The 22,130-nt window shown below is 43.4% G+C and overlaps 1 protein-coding gene across 2 annotated transcripts in view; it reads right to left on the bottom strand.

The window, feature by feature from the left end:
- Positions 1-11,805: 11,805 nt before the first annotated feature.
- The window catches only part of Hlf (HLF transcription factor, PAR bZIP family member), a 55,364-nt gene continuing 45,039 nt past the window's right edge, over positions 11,806-22,130 (bottom strand). For both annotated transcript variants that reach the window (XM_055620014.1, XM_055620015.1), the window contains exons 3-4: positions 18,913-19,133; positions 11,806-14,208 (exon numbers count right to left, since the gene is read on the bottom strand). In XM_055620014.1, the coding sequence (XP_055475989.1) occupies positions 13,993-14,208; positions 18,913-19,133 (437 nt within the window). In that variant the 3' untranslated portion in view covers positions 11,806-13,992. The remainder of the gene's footprint in view (positions 14,209-18,912; positions 19,134-22,130) is intronic.

The following is a 22,130-nucleotide window of genomic DNA, read 5'->3' on the forward strand; positions in this document are numbered from 1 at the left end:
ATTCCCTAGGCATGTTGTCCTGGGATGTATAAGAAAAGCTAGCCAACAGATGAGCTAGCGTGAGCCAGCAAAGCAGCATTTGTCCAAGGCTTCTGCTTCAAGTTCCTGCGTGAGTTCTGCTCTGACTTCTCTCAATTGGGTAGTGCTATCTAGAAGTATAAGCCAAATAAATCCTTTTCTCCCCTAAGCTGCTTTTGGTTAGAATGTTTTATCACAACAGAAATGATAGTAGAATATTGAGAAAACCATGGCAATGTATGCCTGAATTTCTGGCATTTGGGAGGTGGAGGCAGGAACATTATAAGTTCAAGACTACCCAGGGCTATACAGTGAGACCCCCACCCCCTTAGAATGAAAAGATAAAGGAATTTCCTACTCAACAGGGAAATGGGGGTAGTGGTGCTTGTTGTTCTGAGGAGGTTCAGAACAACTTAGATTGTTTCTTTCTTTCTTTTTTAACTGAGATTATTTCAAGTGTGAAGGAAGGACAATGAGCAGAACTTCACAGATAAGGAAATAGAATTACTTATACCTAACCTAAAGAGAGTCCTTGGTCCACCCAGCTCAAATTCCAAGATATCTCCAGAGCAGCAGGCTAAGGGCTGCAAAGGAGTCTGCATAATTTGGCTTGAAGCTCTATATTCTAATATATACAGATTCTAGTTGATGTAGGGGGAAGACAGAAGCTGAAAGAAGTGAAGGAGAAGAGCAAACCAGGTGACTTCAGGATGCAGTGTTAGAGGCCGTGTCCGGGAAAACATACGAAGCTCCAAAGAACAGAATACTATGAACCCCATCCAAAACATCCCAGAGATTAGCATACACCTGAAGTCAATATGTGGCTTCAAACTCCACTCCTCACTGTCATAGGACTAACAGACAAGATTCGAGGAGAGAGAAATCATGAACATTTGTCCTGTGAACTGCTCCTCAAATGGATTTCACTGATTGTAAGAGCCTATATGAATTTAGAAAAGAAGAAATTACCTTTAATTTGACAAATTAAGTTTTGAGGGACTTGAAGAGGAAATCAATTATAGGTCTTTTGCCCCTGCAATTGAGTTGTTACAAACCCTTCTTGACCTGTCTATCATAACCTTATGCAGCTATACAAGCCATTTCTATGTGTGTTATCTTTTGTGGCTTTTATACCAAATCAGAGTAGATGGTATTGTTCTCACTTTCTAGGTGTGAGGGATGGGAGGAAAAGGAGGAGGAAGAGGAAAAGGAGAGCTCAGCAAAAGTAGGAGCATTGTCCAAATTCAGCCACATAGAAGAAAGCCATTTCAACAATACAATGCTAGAACTCAGCCTCATGTAGAGGTTTTCAACTGCGTAGGAAATCCTGTAGTCCTGGTCCAGGAGGAAGTACTACTGGTATTTGGTGAGTAAACACCAGGGATGTAGCGGAACATTCTATGATGCCCAGGGCAATTTCCCTAGTAAATTGTCTGGCCCAAAATGGCAACAATGGCAATGTGGAGAAACCTTCTACCATGTGACAGGAGGTTTTCTCCTTTCACATTTATGAAAATGGACAAGAAACAGACCCAATGAACATAAAATTTAATAAGGGTCTTCAAGCAATATACCACCTTGCTAGAGACATCACCTTATTGGAGCTTTGTTCCCACAATTCTGTAGGAGTGTTAAAAGTCTTTTCAAAGAATGGGTACCCACAGCACGGGAGTACACAGCATTGTATGGGAAGTGGCTAGCTTTTAACTTCTCCTCTGGCTAGTGTAATTATTTTTAGTAATGATGCAACCTGTAAGACATATTAATATTGGCTAGAAAGCCATAAATTGGTTCCTCTATTGAATGTCATCTAAGAAAATTATGGCAGTAAAAAAAATAAATATAATGAATCAGAAAAGAGCAGTTGCCATTGTGATTTTAATTTTTCCATTCATTTTTCTTTGCTCATTGTTTTTCAGACAATATCTCACTATGTGGCAGAGGCTGGTCAGAACTCTTCATGATCCTTCTGCCTTGGACTCTGAGGAAGCAGAGATTACAGGCATGTACTACCAGACTTCTCTTATTTTGTATATATATATATTCTATGTGTGTGTGTTAATGTGTTTGGATACATGCCAGTGAATATGTATGTAGCGTCCAGAGGCCAACCTTCAGTGCCATTCTTTAGGAACCTTGCTTTTTGAGACAGCCTTTCACTGCTGCCTGGGGTTCTCTGATTAGGTTGGCTGGCCGTTGAACCCTAGGGATCCTCCAGTCTGTTTTCCCAGTGCTTAGATTCCAAATGCATGCCTCCACACTTGCTTTTCATGTGGGTGCTGGGGAAGAAACCAGGCCCTAATGCTTGCCCAGCAATGCACATTACAGACTCGGCCTTCTCCCCAGTCTCTCATTGGTGTATTTTTAAAGGGAAAGACACACACTGGTGTATTGGCATGTTTCAGTATTATTTTATTATTGATTTTATGTTTATGCCTTAACATTGGTGAATTTGTTAATGATTGACCATCAGAATTGCATTTTTTAGCATATTCAGTCAATGGACAGGATGGCTTGTTTTTCTCTAGGTTTTACCATCTTTGTATTCAGGAGCAAGTCACTTTATTTTCCCTGAGTTTCCATATCACAGGATAGCTTTTTTCACATCAAGCTCTTTTTTTTTTTTTTCTATGTGTGGGCAATTTGGAGAACATTCAACAATCTAATTTCTAAAATTTTCTTTCACACAAAGCAACAGGTTTGCAAATAGGAATTTTCCAAAAAGAATTTGAATCTTCATGGGTCTCCAAGATCAGCAGTGATTCATTAAAAAAAAAAAAAAAAATCTCATTTCCCAAAAGATTCCTCCAAATTACAACACTGCCCATGTATTTGTTTTCCACTGGGGTCTAATCTAGCACTGTTCCAAGTCTCTACAACTAAAAATTTCCACTAAAATACCTTCAACAGAAATTTCATAATACTGATCATATTTGGTGAACACTTAGATAAATTTATTATGAAAATGATAAAATGGTTGGCTAATAAAAATATTAGCATTATCTCATTTCAGATTACTTCAAGTTAGGCTTGGAGGCACACTCCTCTAATCCTAGCACTTGGACATGGAGGCTGGAATAAGGAGAACCCAGCGTTATCCTGAGCTACATAACTGGTTATGTTGCAGTCTGGGATACATGAAATACCATTTCAACAGACCAAACACAACAACAACAACAAAACCCTTCTGAATAACTTGGCTCTTACTACCTATGCTCAGGGCTGACCCTTCTGTCACCAACCTTTGGTGTGCACCTACTGAGGGAGAGCCTTTGAGGAGGTGTTTCATTAGGGTTAGTCTATATGTGGCAAAAAGGCTTCAATAAATAACGGTGCTCCAAGATTAGATTCTTTTCTAAGTTTGTTGTTGTGCTACGTGTATTTGTGTGTGTGTGTGTGCATGATCACCTGTATACACATGTACAAGCGTGTGTGTAGGCATGGATTTAGAGACCAGAGGCCAATGCCAGAGGTTGCTCCTTAAGTATAATCCATCTTGGGTTTTGTGTGTGTGTGAGGTTTTGTTGTTGTTGTTGTTTTCTGTTTTGTCTTTATGAGCCAGGGTCTCTTGTTGGCCTGGGACTTTCCAAGTAGGCTACGCTGGGTAGCCCAAGTGTCATGGGGCTCTGCCTTCACTTATAGCATTGGGGTTACAAGTACACAACAACACATGCAGCTTTTGCTGTAGCCCGTGACAGCTCAGTCTCCAAGTGGGTTCCCTAGTAATGGGAACAGGGACTATCTCTGACATGAACTCAGTGGCTGGCTCTTTGATCACCTCCCCCTGAGGGAGCAGTAGCCTTGCCAGGCCACAGAGGAAGGCAATGTGGCCAGTCCTGATGAAAGCTGATAGGCTAGGGTCAGCTGGAAGGGGAGGAGGACCTCCCCTATCAGTGGACTTGGAGAGGGGAATGGGAGGTGATGAGGGAGGGAGGGAGGGTGGGATTGGGAGGGAATGAGGGAAGGGACTACAGCCAGGATACAAAGTGAATAAGCTGTAATTAATATAAAAAAATAAAAATTAAAAAAGTTTTATCTATCATTTATTTTATTTATTTTGTAGTACATCCTGGGGGACCAAACTCAGATCCTCATCTTTGCAAGTTTACTGACTAAACTGCCCTCCCAATTCTTTGTTGTGTGTCTTCACTTAATCTTAGTCAGAAGCCAAGAAGGGTTTGTTGTGTTTCTTCTAAAAAAAAAATCTTTGTAAACAAAATCTGTGCAAACACAGAAACACGTTTTTCCAAAAGATTGCACCATGAAGTAGTTAGGGTTAGATGTAATCAGAGTCTCAGGCATGGAGTCTCTGTCCTCAGAGATGCTAGCATCTTTTGAGCCATGCTTCACTGTGGACCGATGTATTTGCTCCCCATTAGAGGAAGTTAGCCCCACGAGAGAAGGACATAGGCAGCCTCGAGTGGAGATGGGGTGAGTTCTAACAAGGGAACAACCACAGCCAACGTAGGATACTACAGAACATTTCACGGGAACTGATTTCAATTTATAACAAAGAGTGGGCAGGATTTAGATAGTCAGAGCATGTATTCCATCCTAGAAGAGGGTGGACAGAGGGGTGAAGGTCTTCCAGTGCGCATTGCTCCATCTGCAAAACAAGAATCACGCCAACCTTGTCCTTTGGGTCTAGTATGGGAAAAGAGCCAAAGGAGAGTAGGGGTGCTGCATTAAACACTGTGGGCTGGAAAGCAGGGGCTATTGTAATGTTATTGTGTGTGGTTGTATATAGCACTCTGCAAGTCACCTTTCTACTCAAGACCACAAACTCCTCATCCAGAGAGTGAAGGAGTTTACCAAATGGAACACAGACAGTGCACCTTCTGACTCAGACCTTATTTTCTTTGATGCTATGAGTGGCTTGAGACCACTCTTTGAAAATGGAAAACTAGGGCTGGAGAGATGGCTGAGAGGTTAAGAGCACTGGCTACTCTTCCAGAGGTTCACAAGCTTAATTCCCAGGAACCACACGGTGGCTCACAACTATCTGTAATGAAATCTGGTGCCCTCTTCTGAGGTGCAGGTGTACATGCAAACACAACATCATATACGTAATAAATAAATGAATCTTTTAAAAAAAGAAAATGGGAAATTATACTGACTTTTCAGTGACTAGATCTCAAAACCATGGCATGTATATGAGGGCACTATCATAGGGCCAGAAGAGAAGGTCTTGGCTCCTGTCTGGACTTTCCTTTTTCCCATCCTCTGCCTGGGGACATGAATCCCATCCTCACTGTCCCTGGTGCCATTTCCACCTCTTGTCTGTGTGCAGATATTCCCCTGCACACAGTGGGAGGGAAATATGAAAGCGGGGAAGCAGAGAAGAAAGGGAAAAAAGGGAGATGAAAGACCATAATATTAAGAGGGAGAAGGACTCTGGGGCTCACAAACATCTCAGATCCAAGGCTCTCCCCAGGAGCTAGGAGACCAAGCAATGGCTCATCTTCACTCTGTACACCCACCTGTCTCTTTCAAATAACATCCTGCTACTTCTAAGAGACGTCTTCACTCAAAAGAATGAAAAGACTTTGGTCTTCTAAGGGTTCTTTCATTAGTCTCTTCTGTGTCTCCTCTCCTGCTCCGGTATGTCTGAAGTCGTGGGAGAAGGCGACCTGAAAGAAGGGTCGCAGGGTTCCACAGTGCTGCCCGGTTAAGAGGTAGGCAGCTGCAGACGGCGAGGGATGTTTGTCAGGAAGCTTTGTCAAAGAACATTCATTCTGACTGCAAAGTTCTGAACAGAAAAATTGAGGGAGAACTAGATTCCAGGTGAAGTCGGCTCATTTTGGGAAAAGATAGGCCTGTCTCAGATGGAGTCAGCCCCAAACCGTCATTTCCTTTGCACATCATAAGCTTCCAATTTCAGGGGTATTGGGTGGAAGATCACTGGGGTGCAGGCTACGGGAACCAGCAAATTGCTTCAGGCATTCATTTTGTTAAATGTATTTGAGATTGTTTGGTTATGGCTGAGGACGTTAGAGAGCGTGTGCAGAAGGCTGAGAATGACAAACTCCTGCCTCCAACCCACAGGGGACGAAGCTGCGTCAGGACGCAGCCCCTCTAGGAATAAAGAGATGTCAGATCGCATTGCCACACAAGTCTGTCCCACTTCTCAGACCTTCAGCCAAGGCTTGCCGTTGTGTTTCTTAGTTTGTTCTGCTCTGAATACCTCACAGGTTCCTGAAAGGGCTGAGAAGAAAACCAGGTGAGGGAATGTTCATCTCGTGCAGTGATATTCAAACAGAGTGGGACCCTTATCATAGGGAAGGGAGCCAGCAGTATCCCCAACCCTGTTGCTGCTTCATGTAAAAGTTCACAGGAAGGTGAACAAAGAGCAGGCAACCAAGTTCATGCCAGTGACTGCCCCTGCTCCCTTTACTAGGGAACCCCCATGGAGACTGAGCTGCCCATGGGCTACATCTGAGCAGGGGGTCTAGGTCCTCTCCATGCATGGTCCTTGATTGATTCATCAGTCTCTGCAGGACCCCTGGGCCCAGATTTTTTGGCTCTGTTGGTCTCCTTGTGGAGCTCCTGTCCCCTCCAGGTCTTTCTATTTCCCCGTTTATCCATAAGATTCTAGGACTTACTAGGCCATGGAGAAAGTGGATCCAGACAGTCCTGATGAGACCTTATAAGCTAGGGTCAGATAGTAGGGGAGGAGGACCTCCCCTATCAGTGGACTGGAGAGGAACATGGGGCAGGAAGAGGGAGGGTGGATGAGACCGGGAGGAGATGGGGGAGGGGGCCACAGCTAGGATACAAAGTAAATAAATTGTAAATATAATAATAATAACAATAAAGAGAATGAAAAAAAAAAAGTTCATGAGAAGACCTTCTACTTTCCCTCCCTTCTCTCACCTCTTCCTGAGGCATGAGATCCTGATAAGAGAAAGACAATTGATTTCTGGGGAATGAAACTGGATTGCATCTGTGCCTTGTGACTCATACTAGAAGTCCACCCTATCTATTTCCAAGGAAAATTGCACAGTTCCCGACTGCCTAGTGACTGCAGAGTCAACCAAAGGACACTGGTGTCCGGTCTTTTATATTTGGGAATTGAGTTCCAGTAGCGGTCTGGAGCTTCTTCTTAGAAGAGGCTTGGGGCTGCACTTTGAATGGAGAGGTTACAGAGCTATGTTTACAAAACAAAACAAAACAAAAAAACCTCTGTTTACTTACACGTTTACATGTATAAAGAATTGGGGTGCCTTTTGGGGATGACGGCGGTAGTGAGGTCCACAGTGCTTGCACGGCCACTTTATCTTAGGGGGTGGGAAGCCACAGTGTGATAACTGCTGGGGAGCTGTCTTAGTTACTTTTCCAGTTATTATGAGAAAATATCCGGACAATAGCAGTATAGGCAGAAAGGGTTTATTATCAAATGCCAGGGCTCAGTCTATCACCGTAGGACAGTCACAGAAGCCTAAAGTAGCCGGCCACATTACATCCACAGTCAAGAAACAGACAGCGATGACTGCTTGCTCCACTCATAGTCCAGAATCCCAGCCCGTGGAACTTTCGGTGGGTTAGTGTTCCCATCTCAATTAACGTAATTAAGGAGGTCCCTCACAGAGATGCCCGGAGACGCACCTCCCAGCTGATTCCAAGTGTCATCACATTGACAGTTGACATTAACCATCACAGAAGTCTAGAGGTTACTTATCTGATTGAGGTGACCAGATAGGTAGCAGATATTTAAAAAAAATAAACAAGGTGGCAATTGTTTTGGCTGATGGCTGCAGAGCATTTGGCCCATGGTCATTTGGTACTAGTGCTTGGCAGGACAACTAGTGTGTGGCAGAGAAAGGAGCTCACCTCAGACAGGAAGGAGAGGGCTTGTAGGAGAAAAGGGAGGAAGGAGTACTCCTGAGCATCATCCTCCCTCTAGGTCTCACCTCCCAAAGATTCTGAACCCTTCAAGTACAGCATCATTTGCCAGCGAGCAAACATTAAAACCATGAGCCCGTGGTGGGCATTACATGGTCAAATCAAAACAGATGTGGCTAGAGCTGGACCATTAATCCACTTCCTGTCCTCTAATACACTTAAGGGAGAAAGCTTACAAGCGGATCTAGCCTAGGGGACAAAATGGTTCTTTGTTGCCTTCTGTCCCTCCTGCTCCTCATTTGATTTTCAAAGGCCAGAGAGAGGACACTAATCCCGAGCCAGTTCATTCTAGAGGCTTCTTATCTATCTTGTGGATTGTCCAAGAACAGGAGAGGAGACTGGACAGTATGGGGGAGCAACCCATGTTTTGCTGGAGGTTTATATATCTGCCTTGTGCATTATATATATATATATATATAATCTTGTGTGATGTAAATGATATTAAAATAACAACACTAAAATTCAGAAATATTAACTGTAAAGTTACCAGCTAGGAATTGAAGCCCTGTCAAATTAGCCATTCAAAGGGTGAGGATGAGGAGGGAAATTATAGGGCTAGGTGTTGTATTGATTTTGGTAACTTGAACAATGAGACCTGGGAAGTCAGAGGCCATTGCAGGAACACAAAGGCCTTTATAGATCTGCCATTCACTCCTGCACTGGTCTGTTTAGCATCCGAGGACTACTTTGCAAACTTGAGTGTGTACAGGGGATTAGGTTACTTTAACCAACTGTCAACTGTTGGAATACAAAGTATTCCCAAGAAACCCATGTGCACAGACCAAATTTAAAGACGTTCCTGCAACTTTTACATGTGTTTTTCTTTCCTGAAAATTGACCTGGCTGAGAGAGTACTTAAAGCCTCAAGCTTGATATTGCTCTTGTAGGCTGTGTGGTGGAGCCTAGGATGGTTGTGTCCACACTGCACAGGTATAGACTTTTTTTTTTGTCTTCGTCATTGCCTATAAATATCTACTTACATAACATTTCACATTGTAGTAGGTATAGGTACCCCAGAGCTGATTTATAGCATTAATCATCAGACATATATAGGCTATGTGCAAACACTACACCATTTTATATAAAGGATTTGAGCATCACGGATTTTGGTCGTTGTTGAGGGTCCTGAACCATTTCTCTTCAGATCCTGAAGGTCAGCTGAGCTCAATCACATGTGGGATTCAGATTTCTGGGTCCCAACTCAAACTGGCTTCATAATTGCTTGATCTGTGCCCCTGTGATATGTCTCTGGGTGATTTTGTTTATCCAACAAGCACAACACAGACCCAGACTAGCTTCTGAAATCCCCTCTATATGGCACCTAGTCAACAGACCAGGACTCATCTCTGTCACATCTGCCCTCATCACTTTCAGAACACTTTTTTATCTATATTTTATGTGTAGGGGTGAATTTTGCTTGCATAAATGTCTGCACCCACAAAGGTCAGAAGAGGGTACTAGATCCCTGGAACTGGAGTTATAGGTGGTTGGTTATGGGTGGCCATGTGGGTGTTGGGAATTGAACCTGAGTCCTTTGGAAGAGCAGCCAGAGCTCTTAACCACTGAGCCATCTCTCCTTCCCCTTAGGTAAACTTCTTAACTTGCCTATGATGTCATTTCCTGTTCTGTAACATTGTTACTTCATTGGTTATTTTGTGACTAAAATATTCCATTGTATAGTGCAGTATTTAGTACATAAATGGTCAATAAATGATACTTTATTACTAATTATATAGTATAATTATCATCTATGCAAATCTCTTTAAACAAACTCTTGGTTACAGTAATAGAAATAAAATCAATTGGTAGTTGGTTGTTTACAAAAATACATAGAAAAAAAAGGAAAAAAATCAATTTATTAAACATTTAGAAGAACAAATAAAATTTCAGACTTGACAGCATAAATACCACCAGTATCAAGGTATACAATTACACTCACCTCTCGTTAACTTGAACCTATTTAACAGATGCAATCTTTGTGGTGTTGCCGAAAGGATAATAGCTAATTGTTATGTCTCATGAGGTGCTAAACAATTACAGATTTTATGTCTCCATTTAAACATCCATACACAAACACACATTCCCCTGTACACATTTTGGCAAAATGCATTGACTGTAGTTACTAAAAATTCAGTCGGTCAAGACTTACACGTTTTGCTCATTTGTTAATGACACTGATTTTACCAAACCCCTGGAGTTGAATTTGGCTTCGCCAGAGAAATGTACTCAGGAGCTCTCGGCAGGAAGCAAGTACATTCGGAGCCAGAGCAGAAGGTGTCTGCCACAGGAGGGCATCCCACCTCGGTCACCTACAGGGAACCAATCCCAACGTTAAATCCCGGCCTGCGGACATAGGCCACAGACAGCCCAGACCCTGCTTGGGCACCTTGCTATTTAACTCTGACAAAGTTTGAGTTTTTCTAAAAGAAACAACAAGGGCAGAAACAGACGAACCCTTAGAAAGATCGAAGTGTAACTTGTATTGTACACAACGTCAGTTGATTCACCTTTGGCGGGAGGGAAGTTGCTGCCTACAGCTCTGCACAGCTCTTCCAAACTCAAGGCTACAGCCCTTTCAACGGTCCATTTAGAATTAATGTAGATTTCCACACGGGGCTAGTGGGTTAGAAGGAACCTCTGGGCTCTTTTATCTGGCTTCCCACTCACCCAGTGACTGAATCCCATCACGCCCTTCTCAAATGCAGGGTCCTTTTGCTTCAATGGATGGTTCCTTAAGGGCCTGTTATATTTAGAGACAAAGGCCTAGCCCGGCCATGCCTGATGTGTTTGTGAACGGCTCAAAGCACCGCTTCCTCTAGAGTTGAACATTATCATCTATAGCCCTCCCATCCCCTTAAGGTAGCATCAGCAGAGAGATACATGGATTCATTTATATTTTTACTTCCTTTGAAAATATTGTTGAAAAACGAGATGACATGACCTAGTCGGGAAGTTGCAATGCTGCTCATTCCACATTGTGTCTAAATGACACAGCATGCTACAGCTTGGATGCACTTTTAGTGGCCAAATAATTAGTCATGGGAAGATGCCTACATTGAAATGGTAACAGTTGACAACAGGACTTCCTAACAGCTGTGGTCTGCTGCAGTCACCTGACCCTGGGTCCTAGCTTCTCAGGACACTGAACGGCATGGCCTCTCACCTACTTAACGTCCACAGACAAATAGAAGTCAGCCTAGGGGAGGGGGTCGATAATTAACCATAGATAAGGCACCTGTGAAGATTCCAAAGTGTTGATTTTTGTTGTTGTTTTGTTTTGTTTTTTAATGAGGTAGGTTTCTAAAACCTTTCCCAGAATACAAAAAAATGTAAGTTTTTATTATGATTTTTTTAAATGTCTTCTGCAGAAAACATGTGTGGTATTCATTTGATGGAAAACGATTCCAGAATAGACCAGGTATGTTTTTCTGACAACTACTACTTGATAGTTCCACGAATCTGGATGGTTCACCTGTGCAACACGTCAACACTTCTCTACTTAAGGTCATATATACTCATCTTTGCTCTGGGGAACACCGTCATTGAACAATTCTGCACCTGCTTTTTTATCTTCAAAAAGACCAACTCTTTGTCATCCCATGGCTATTACTGAGTCATCTCTTATTCAGTTCTATGTAAGGTTGTTGAAGCTTTTTTTTTTTTATTAGTAGTTTCCTTGGAAAATTTATTTCAAGTCTCATACTCTCTCCTACCCTGCCATTATCTAAGGCTTGAAACAAAACAGGCACCTGGGAAGAAATCCTACAGGTCTCATTTTCCAGAACTGTGACACTAGACCATAGTGCAGCTGATGGAATGAGAAGGGTATCACTGGATCCACCGAGAATTCAGGTACTGTGAAGGCAGGAGACCGGAAACCATCCATGGATGAAAGGGGATTTTAATCGAGCACAAAATGTGCCTTTGAAGAAACAGCAGACTCTCTTGACATTATACAACTCAGTGAAACAAAAGAAGAACCATCTTTAAAGTCAAAACATCTATCAAATCATAAGCCATACACATAGCACCGAGGTCAACCTTACACTGCATGAGATGTACAGGCCGAAAGAGAACAAAATCATTTGGGGCTCTGGCAATAACACTCCATGCCAGCAACTCAGAACTCTAAAGTGAACATTTATGTAGCAGATGCTTTTCCTAAAAAACACTGTATCATCCAATAAATATTTGACTAAAACCCATTTTGTGCTTTTGGGTGACGTTAACTGACTTCCTCCCGAGACCTAATAAGAAACAAGAAAGGGCTGGAGCAGGATTCGTCACAGCAAGCCTCAATATTGTCATAAAATTTTAATTCTAAGCAGAAAACATGCTGATGTGTCAGTAATAGGTTTAAAATATTAAAGACTTCAAAAAACCCCCAAGCACTCCTCCGAACAGCATTGGTGAATATATATCTTTGCTATATAATTTTAAAACATGGAATAGTTTTCCTTTTTTTCTCTTTTCTATATATAATATATGACTTCCAAAATACATTGTCAGTATTTATATCTGAAAAATACTGTACAAAAAAGAACTTCCTATAATTACTCTGTATAAACATTAAACAATTTAATAATCTCTCCTTTTGGTCTATAGTAAACATTTAAATTCATTGGATAAACCACAGTTTGTGACAACACCATCCCCTTCCGAGATACACCAGTGTCTTTTACATTCATTTTTCAGAAGTCCACTTGATAGGCGCACATACGTTCAAAAAGCAAACAGGGGATAAGAAACACAGAATCATAAATTTGAGAGGCATTCAAAAAAGGACACCACAAGGGGCAAGAAGGGGGGGGGGTGCTTTAAAAAACGTCAACCTTTTAACTTAATTAACTGATTTCTAAAAACAGCAAAATGTCGTCCCCAAAATACATATTACAAAAAAAAAAGTAGGTGTAGGTGAACTGAATCTTAAGTAACTGAACCATTTTGAATATCAAGAGGGAGATGGAAAAAGTTAACTAGAAAAGTGGGAGTGGCTGGGTGTAGGGAAGGGAGACAGCACGAAGCACACCCATGGCAAAGCCTTCACCAAGATGTTTTTTTTTTTTTTTTTTTTTTTTTTGGCTTACATACCGATAAATTAATCCCTCATTCTTAGGCTCCCCATTACCCTCTGCTTCCCTGTCCTGAGAATGTTCCGGTCATGCGCAAATGCATTACTTTGATTTTTTTTTTAAAAGACAGTGAAATTCCTAGGTAGGGAAAATTTCCTACATCCACTAGTTAATACTCAGGCAGCATGCTCTAGCGTACACTAGGATTATTGCTTTAGGTACAGACAGTGCAAAACACACTCTGTGTTCTATAATGGTACTTGCTTATCTGGGGTTGGTGGAGTCAAAAGGAAACTTAGTAGGTAGCAGTAAGTAAATACGGGATCTACTACATCTAAACAGCACTTTAGATTTGAAGAGAGTTATCACCAAAACTGAAAGGAAAACGAGAAAGGGCGGTGAGAGAGAGGGGAAAGGAGAGAGGGGGAACCTATGAAGGAATTCGGCTGTAGTGCTAGGGTAGGCTGTGCACCTTCTTAGCACGGCAATTCATGGTTGAAACAGAAACAAGAGCTTATGTTCTTGACAACTGAGATCGGCCACTTCACCAGGGACCTGTCTCCTGAAGCCACGCAGACCCTGGCAAAGTAAGATGGCTAGGACATGAAGCAAGGGGCAGAAAGGGGCAGGAGTAGAGAGGGGAGGGGAGGAAACCCCACAGGGGTCCCCAGAGTGTAATAAAAACATGGCACCTTTCTTGTTCAGAACTAAAAGACAACAAGAGGACTATCTTAAAATGGCAAGTGTGAAGGAATACACACACACACACACACACACACACACATACACACATACATACCGCTGACCACACATGGGACTATAAGCATGTGTACAGACACACACACAAACACACACATAAAGAGATGCACACCAAAATGAGTCAGTTGCGTTTATGCCTCTGGTAAAGTGCTGATGTCAGAAAGGTTGGTTTGGGTGTGGTGCTACCAGACAGGAAACAAGCTGTCCATCTATTCAAAAGCCAGCCCACAAAAATGCCATCCTACAGGGGCCCATGCCTGGCCTCGTACTTGGCAAGTATGTTCTTGCATTTGCCCAGCTCCTTCCTTAAGTCAGCCACCTCCTGGCGGAGGGCCGAGTTCTCTTTCTCCAGGAATGAGGCCCGGATTGCAATCTGGTTCTCCTTCAGCCGCCGGGCATCACGGGAGCGCTTGGCCGCCATATTGTTCTTTCTGCGCCTCGCCCAGTACTTGTCATCCTGCTCATTAGTTACAGAAGGAAAAAGAAACAAGATATTAGGTTTCAGCTGCACTGGGTGGCAGCCAGGGGTGGGCTGAGACACAAGCCTGGGTTTCTTAATTCCTGTCTCCTTCCTTTACAACTTCTACGTGTCTGAGGGAATGGCCTGCCAGCCATGGCTTCCTTCCTAGAGAAAAGACCAACCTGTCACAACAGGCTTTGCCCAACGCAGTTGTGTGCCCAGTGAGGCAGAGCTCAGAGCTCAGCTGAAATCTGGAGGTACACCACACACCCTAAATTCCATTCTAATATTCTTCACTCTCTTGGTTATATTTTTTTAACTTATTTTTTTCTCCCATGAATACACATGTAGCCTTATCTACATTGGGAGTGTGTTACTGGAAGGCAATATGGTAATATCTCTCAATAATATACATACATAATTTCTGTTTTTTTAATTAACTAACCTCCCCCTTTAAGAGAAGGTCTTACATAACCCAGACTGGTCTTGAACTCACTATGTAGCCACAGCCACCTGAACTCCTAATCCTCCTGCCATTGCCTCCTTATCACCACCATGCCAAATCTCTTTAAAATCTACCTCGATGAATACAGCCCTACCTTCATGATTCCATCTAGCATTCTCCATGTATATAGACACAGGTGCAATTATTTATTATAAAATTATTTACAAAAGCTAAAAGTGAGAAAAAGTAATCATCTATAGTAGAGTTGATAACTACGTTATCATAGAGTCACACAGAGGGACACTTTACAGTTGCTAAAAATAAAGTCTTGGGGTGGGTTTGGGGGACTGCAAAGATCTGTGTGATACACTATGACGTGGGTAGAAACTAGCAAATCTCCTGGAGATGATGCACGTTTATCACAGTTTGATTAAAATTACACTTTACTAATAGTGGGAAGCCCAGCTGGATTTATTGTGGCCAATATAGGTGCCTCTACAAGGGAGACCAAACCAGCAAGGCAACAGCCAAAGGGTATATAAACACCCTTTTAGTTTATATCCTGAGCTACCAGAATATCACCTAAGGGGCATGTCCACTTTGGTAATTGAAAACAGAAATTAAAAAATATATTAGCTTTCATTACCCAATGTACTCCTACCAATGGCTAACATTTAAATAATGTATTCTAATTTCCTGTGTAACTGCTTGCTGGGCTTTAATTACTGCATATGGAATTCCCATATCTGGCTTTATCATTGCTCTCCTTATCAAAAGAAAGGAAAGCTCCCAGGAGGACTGATGGGGAATCTTTTTGGACCTTCTTAATCCGATGAGGGGATGGCGCCAAAAGGAATTTCTGCAACTCCGTTTCTATCAACAACTTGCTACAGCGAATATCTCTGTTTTTCCAAAGCTGATACTTTAGTTCATGCCTCCTAGAATAAGTGGGTGAGACCAACCCCTCCCCTCGCTTGGGATGCTGAGAACAGCTGGCATTGGAGGGAGTCATTCACATGGGTATGGCTCAAGGCTGCAAAAGAAGTTTAAGGTAAGTGGTCTGCCCCTATACTTGTCCATTACCCTCAGCAAACATGTACCTTGTGTGAAGACTGTGTGGGAGATGGGAAAGTGTGTGGAGGAACTTCCTGTCTGCTTGTCACAAGATTGTCCTTTGTTCATAAAGTGCCTCTAGATTTCTATACATCTCATAGTATGTAACAGGATGAAAAAGTGATCTTCATAACAGCTGGTATGAGAATTCTTCTTAGGGAGGAGAGAGCCCTTTGAGGCAAACCCAGGAGCAAGTGTGGACAGGTATTCTATGGTTGTTGATAGAATTTGGTGTTTGTGCATCTCAAAGCTGGTGGGACGGGCACAAAGGGAGACTGGCTGTCCCAGTGATATCACATAGGTGAGGGGAACCAAAGGTTTCTTCACAACAGTGAGGCATCCAGCTCTGATGGAGCCTGTTTGTGTGACTTGGATGTCATCCTCCCTTCCACCCCCTTTATAGTATCAGGAAGCCTACCACATTTGTCAATATGCCTAGGAGTATGGTTTCCAAGAACATTCCGATGAAGGGCTGAGTCAGAGCGAATCAGAACCTACACACAAGGGGACATGAGAGCAGGAGGTGAGGCTGTACATGAGAGCAAGCTCTTGGGAAGTTGTAGAATGGATTTGACTCTCTGTGACAACTCTGACCATGTCTTTAAGGACCAAGGACTCACCAACTGACCTTAGTGTAACAAACTCAACTTCTCTTCGGAGTTTTTACTCAGACCTCTTATCACTTGTAAAGCGCTTTTCCCCCAAGCCTCATCTGCCCACACATACAGATGAGCTAGATGAAGTGTGGAATGGAGAACAAGGCTCTTAAGTAGGAAGGAAAGGAAGAACAGAGCTGTAAGAAAGGATGGAGAAGATGGGAGTGATGGAAGAGGGAATGCCTGCCCCAGCCTAGAAAAACCACCTTGCCTCCTTTCATCATTCTGATTCGAAACAGGGAGGCAGAATCCCTAGTGAACATGATAAGATTTGACACTAGACCCCCTGTTCCATCCTGTACCTGCCATAGCTGATGCTCTCTGGCTACCCTGTTACCTTCAGGCAGGGACTGACACTCCCCATTTCTCTACAGAGTAGAATGTCTGTGAGATCCAGTACAGTGTTGATGCTGGCTCGCGTTAGCATCCCCTAAGCCTCTGAATGAATGATCCTTAAGCGTGCTAAGGAATAAATGTGAATATGCGTTATCAGTTAGGAGTCCCCGTATGTCATCATTTAGCTCTCCCTCAGAATGTATGCTAACCCAAAAGGCCAGAGAAGAAACTCAAGCACGTGTGGGAAAGACCATCCTTGGTAGGTTCTGCCCCACTTCTTGGTTTGCTTGTCATCTGATACTGAGGGCCACACACACCTTGTCTCCCACCCACCCCAGCTCAGTCCTCTCTGCTGAAAGGAGAAACCCTCTCTCTCTCTCTCACACACACCCTTCTCTTCTTCTTGCTTCTTGTCAGCTTCAGATTTGTGCCTTGAGGCTTCACCTGCAATTGAGAAGAGCCTCTAAGGGCACATTACAGGGGAAGGCTCCTGCCAGTTCCCTACCCGTCATGCGTAAAGGGCAGGCTTAGCCATGACAGCAGTGATGCATATGATTCCAGGACAGATGGTTCATCATGGCCTCTTTGCTGCCAAGAGTACATGGGCCATTAAATACACTCACTCTTCAAACACAAAAACTCAGAGACTATGGCAAGGTCTGGCCAGAAGTTTAATCTACTACTTGCTAGCATTCTGTCAAACCACTTCCCAGTCAAGAAGGGTCCCATGCTGAATAGGCTTCCTGGTTTAGGTGAAGGGATAAAACTCTGAAATACACAGAATTAGATTACTAAGAACTCAAGACCCCAGAAGGCATCCAACTGCAAGAAGACATTTTATTCAGCTTGGACCTAATCCCACAACCCCTTACAGTCTAACTCTCAGATCCTTGAGGAGTATTCTTCCTGTAGGCTTTGCTGGTTTTGATTCTTAGGGTGACAGCTCTTGTTTGTTGCATGAGGGCCCCTTGTCTGGGCTAATGTGCTCCACTGACCTTTCTAGAACCTGTCTTAACTCTAAAGTAGAGTCCCCTTTCTGCTCCTCCATTTCCTCAACTGTGAAATGATAACTTTGGATTTCAGCCCTGTCACTTGCCCATTCTATGGCGATTAAGGCATTCTCAGATGTGAGGATGGCAGCCATGCTTTAGATCTCCTCAGTACAGCTGCCCCTGTGTTCTTTCTAGATACAAAAATGTAGAAAGTCTGGCCTACCACTGCATGCAATGTCCCAAACTCTCATTCTCCTAGGGAGTGTTCTCTATATATGAAGCATATTTAGGTCTGGGCAATGGGAATCAGGTGTTAGAAAAGGGCTAATTATGTTTGATCCTACCACACTGAATACATGCAATCATTTATTGTTCTCACTACTGGAAAAAAAAAAAGCATAAACAGAAAAAGTCCTATGAAATGGCTAATCATAAAGAGTTCTGTGCTAGAAGAATTTCAGGAATATCCTTCATCCTAACGTAAATGCATCAGAATAAACAGGCCAATCTGTTTCCCTGATTCATGCATCCCCTTCAACACAGCAGAGAAAAACCACCCAGAACAGAGTGTTTAGTTAATTTCGTGAGAGCTTTATATGACACACAAATAATGGCAGTGGGTCCAACGTCTCTGCCCAAAACATGCTGTCCCGGTTACCCAGAGTCAGCAATGTGGAAGGGGAAACCCAGACTTGTCTAGTCCCCAAGACACTCAAGGAAATGGTAGAGTTCACTATCAACAGAGTGAACACTGGAGGCAAGGCTCAGGAAACTGAAGCCAGTCCACGTTCCTTCTCAAATCATCTAGTTCTGTTTTGTTTTTTTCCCTTGCAGCCTTGAAAGAGTTGGGCTTGATACATGAGCTCATGGGATCTCTTGTAGAGAGGAGCCAGTTTGCTTCCTTTGGGGACTTAACAACTCTCCAGACTTTCACCGTTTCTCCCCACGTCTGATCAGTATCAAGACATGAAAGCATATTTCAGAAAACTCCTAGAGAGAAAGTACTGTGCCAAGAAGTCACGTCACGTGCCAACAAACATAATCAGAACTCACAGGCCCTTTGTTTCCAAGTGTGTACGGCCTTCCTGAAATCACCTCTTTGTTTTCCCCTAATCCCACTCTCCATTTGCCCACAGCCTGATTACCAGTTCCAATTTACCTTCAAATCATCGGGAATGAAGACTTTGCGAGCTTTCTTAATCATGGGCTGTGGCTTCAGTTCTTCTTCCGAGAACTTGCGTTTGCGTGGATCAAACATTTCCTGCCCCGGGATGCTGGAGAGGGCAAGGTCTGCTGGGTCTGGTTCATACCCAACTGGGACCTGGATGGTGTCAGGGTCAATGGGACTCGGTGTATTGCGGTTTGCTGGCAACAGCTGGCCTGGAAGAACACAGGAGGTTTAATTTATGTCAGTTCTAAGCCAACCCAGGTCAGAGCCACTTAGTGATTTTCTAGGAGTGATGAGAGACTTTTAACTAACTTATGTCTGACCCTACTGCCATCTGTCTTTATTCATCTATCTTCACCGTACTTCCAAGAACACAGCAGGCACAGCATGATTGGCTTATGTCTTATCAGGCAAAACAAACAGGATGGAGAAATTTTTAAAAAAATACACATTCTTATTTTCCTATCCCATGCATTGTGTTGGCTAGTTTAATGTCAACTTGACAAGAGCTAGAGTCATTTGGAAAGAGGAAACCCCGACTGAGAGAGTGCCTCTAACAGAATGGCCTAGGGCAATCTTAATTGATGATTGATGTGGGAGGACTCAGCACACTGTGGGTGGTGCCAGCCCTGAGCTTGTGGTCCTAGGTACTATAAGAAAGCGGGCTGAGCAAGTCTTAAGGAGCAATCCAGTAAGCAGCACTCCTCTGAGGTCTGCATCAACTCATGCCTCTAGGTTCCTGTCCTATTAAATTTCCTTCCCTGACACCTTTCCACGATGTATTGTGATGTTGAAGAATAAACTAAATAGACCCTTTCCTCCCCACGTTATTTTTGGTGTTTTATCACAGAAATAGTAATCCTAAGTAAGATAGACATTGATACTAGAGAGTGGTTGTTGATGTGACAGACCTAACCACGCTGTTTGGGGAAGGATTGTGGAAGGACTTTGGTGCTTGGGGCTGGAACGCCACTGAATGCTCAGAGCTCTGTGAGTTTTTCTATGGGAATTTGGAAGATAATGCTGTGCAGTGTAGATTATGGAGGCCTGGCATGTAAAGTTTAAGAGTAAAGTTTTGAGTCCCTCAAAGACTCTATTAAGACTCTATAAGACCATCTGATACTTTGAGTTTAAGAATGTTGGAAGAACCCTGCTGTTTGAGATTGTCCTTCCAGTCCTGAGTTAACCATTCTGAGTTCAGCATTAAGAGGCAGGGCCCCCACTCCCCAACAGGGCCTCCTGCTCTCTGCCTAGCTTCATCTAGAGAGTTTCTTTAGACATAGATGCTCCTAACCACATTTGATATATGGCCTTGGACACAGCTTCCTGCTAGCTCTCCCCTCCCCAGTCTATATGATAATTAGGTACTATGTTTCCATTCATATGATAGGAACATGCTGTTTAATGCAAATCAAGTATACTTGAAGCGCCTAGTCTTAACCAGATATGTACACCTATCCCTGAAGCCCCTCACCACTCCCCAAGGGGAATACAACCTTTGTTCTCTGAAATTAAAGTTGAACTAGCTTTCTGCAGTGATTCCCAGTATGGCTGATCTCCATAGAGTGCTCACCAGCCTTTCTAGCCTTGAGCCTGGTCTTGTGCCCCTCCTGACTTTGTGGGCTGGTGGGAGACAGACCCCCAGGCAGGAAAAGAACCACATAGGAACCCATTTTTTTATCAACTGGGGCTGAAGAATCAGTTGTGATTAACAAGACCTCAGAAGTGAAACCTTTGCTTTACTGGGACAATTGATGCTGGCTACCCGGGTCCAAGAAATGTGTGGTGTCTAAGAAGAGACTAGCATCAATGAGGTGAAATCTTAGGAGAAACGTTTCTTTGGAATCAACATAGAAGCTGTGTTACACAGGTGGCTAAGGTTGATGGCGGCAGCCAAACTTGGCAATACGTATGAGTCTCCCGGGTGATATCAGTTTTTAGGGCATGAAGTGGTCATGGAGAGCAGCTGGGTCTTGGCACCATGTGAGGCCAGGTGAGGCCATTGGTGAACATGCAGCCTCAGTCAAAGCAGAAGCCCCAGGATTGAAGGGTTCATGGAGAGAAGCTGAGGCTTGGCACCAAGTGGCCAAGAGCCCTCAAAGAGAGGCTGTTTGTGAAGGTGCAGCCAAGTTGCAGTGTAGACCCCCGAATTATGGAGAGGTCAGTGCCGTGGGAAAGCCACCGTGGTGTTTCGTCACAACAACAGTAACTCTAAGATACACACGGAGCACCAGCTACACGCCAGGCATGCTGGACAGTGTGATGGACAGAATTATAGTTCTCACATCAGGTATTTCCCAGGTGAGTCACAGAGATGGCCAATTAGACAGTTAGAGCAAGGTGTAGTGGTAGTCAGACGAAAGTCAATTATCACGTGCATCCAGAGTGTAGGAGACCATACGTAACACAAAAGAGGTTAAGGGGGGATCCTGGTGATGAACCGGTAGAGCTGCATCTTGGAACAGATAGTAATCAGCAAAAGGGCACTCAGGCACAACATTAAGATAGAAATAAGTATTTCAATGTATGTGTGTGTTGTGCTGTATGCTGGCTTGTCAGTTTAGGTATGTGCTCTGTGCCAAGCATGCATGTGAGGCAAAAGGTAGACACTGGGTGTCATTTCTCAATCATTCTCCGCCTTTATTGCCCAAGGTGGTGTCTCTCACTGAACCTTAAACTCATAAATTGAGTTAGGCTGGCTGGCCGATGAGTGTCAGGGAGCCACCTGACTCTACTCCTCTCTCCCTCTTGGGGTTTCACATGGGCTCTAGGGACCTGAATTCAGATCCTAATGCTTTTGTTGCAGGCACTTTACCAACTGAGCCATCTCCCCATCCCCTCATTTGCTAAGTTTTTTTTTTCTTTCCCCTGGGGATAGAGCTATGGCCTTGAGCATTGCAGGCAAGAGTCCATCACTGTGGCACGTCCCCACGCCTCCAGTTTGCATTTTTGAGGAGCTACAAGAAGTCGTCAGTAGTAAGAACCCAGAGCCAGAAGACAGAATAACTTTTAGGTAAAACTATAGACATGAGGCCACAGACAGAGGCCAAACAACTCTGAATGTCACAGGAGGATTCTGAGGAGTGGTGTAACAAACGGCTAGTTTAAAATAACACTCAGGTGGAGACAGGTCGGGCGCAAGGGTATGGTGATATACCACATACACACACACACACACACACACACACACACACACACACACACACACA

This window comes from Psammomys obesus, unplaced genomic scaffold (assembly GCF_907164565.1).
Source record: "Psammomys obesus unplaced genomic scaffold, mPsaObe1.curated_primary_1811, whole genome shotgun sequence".
In the NCBI taxonomy this organism is placed as follows: domain Eukaryota; kingdom Metazoa; phylum Chordata; class Mammalia; order Rodentia; family Muridae; genus Psammomys; species Psammomys obesus.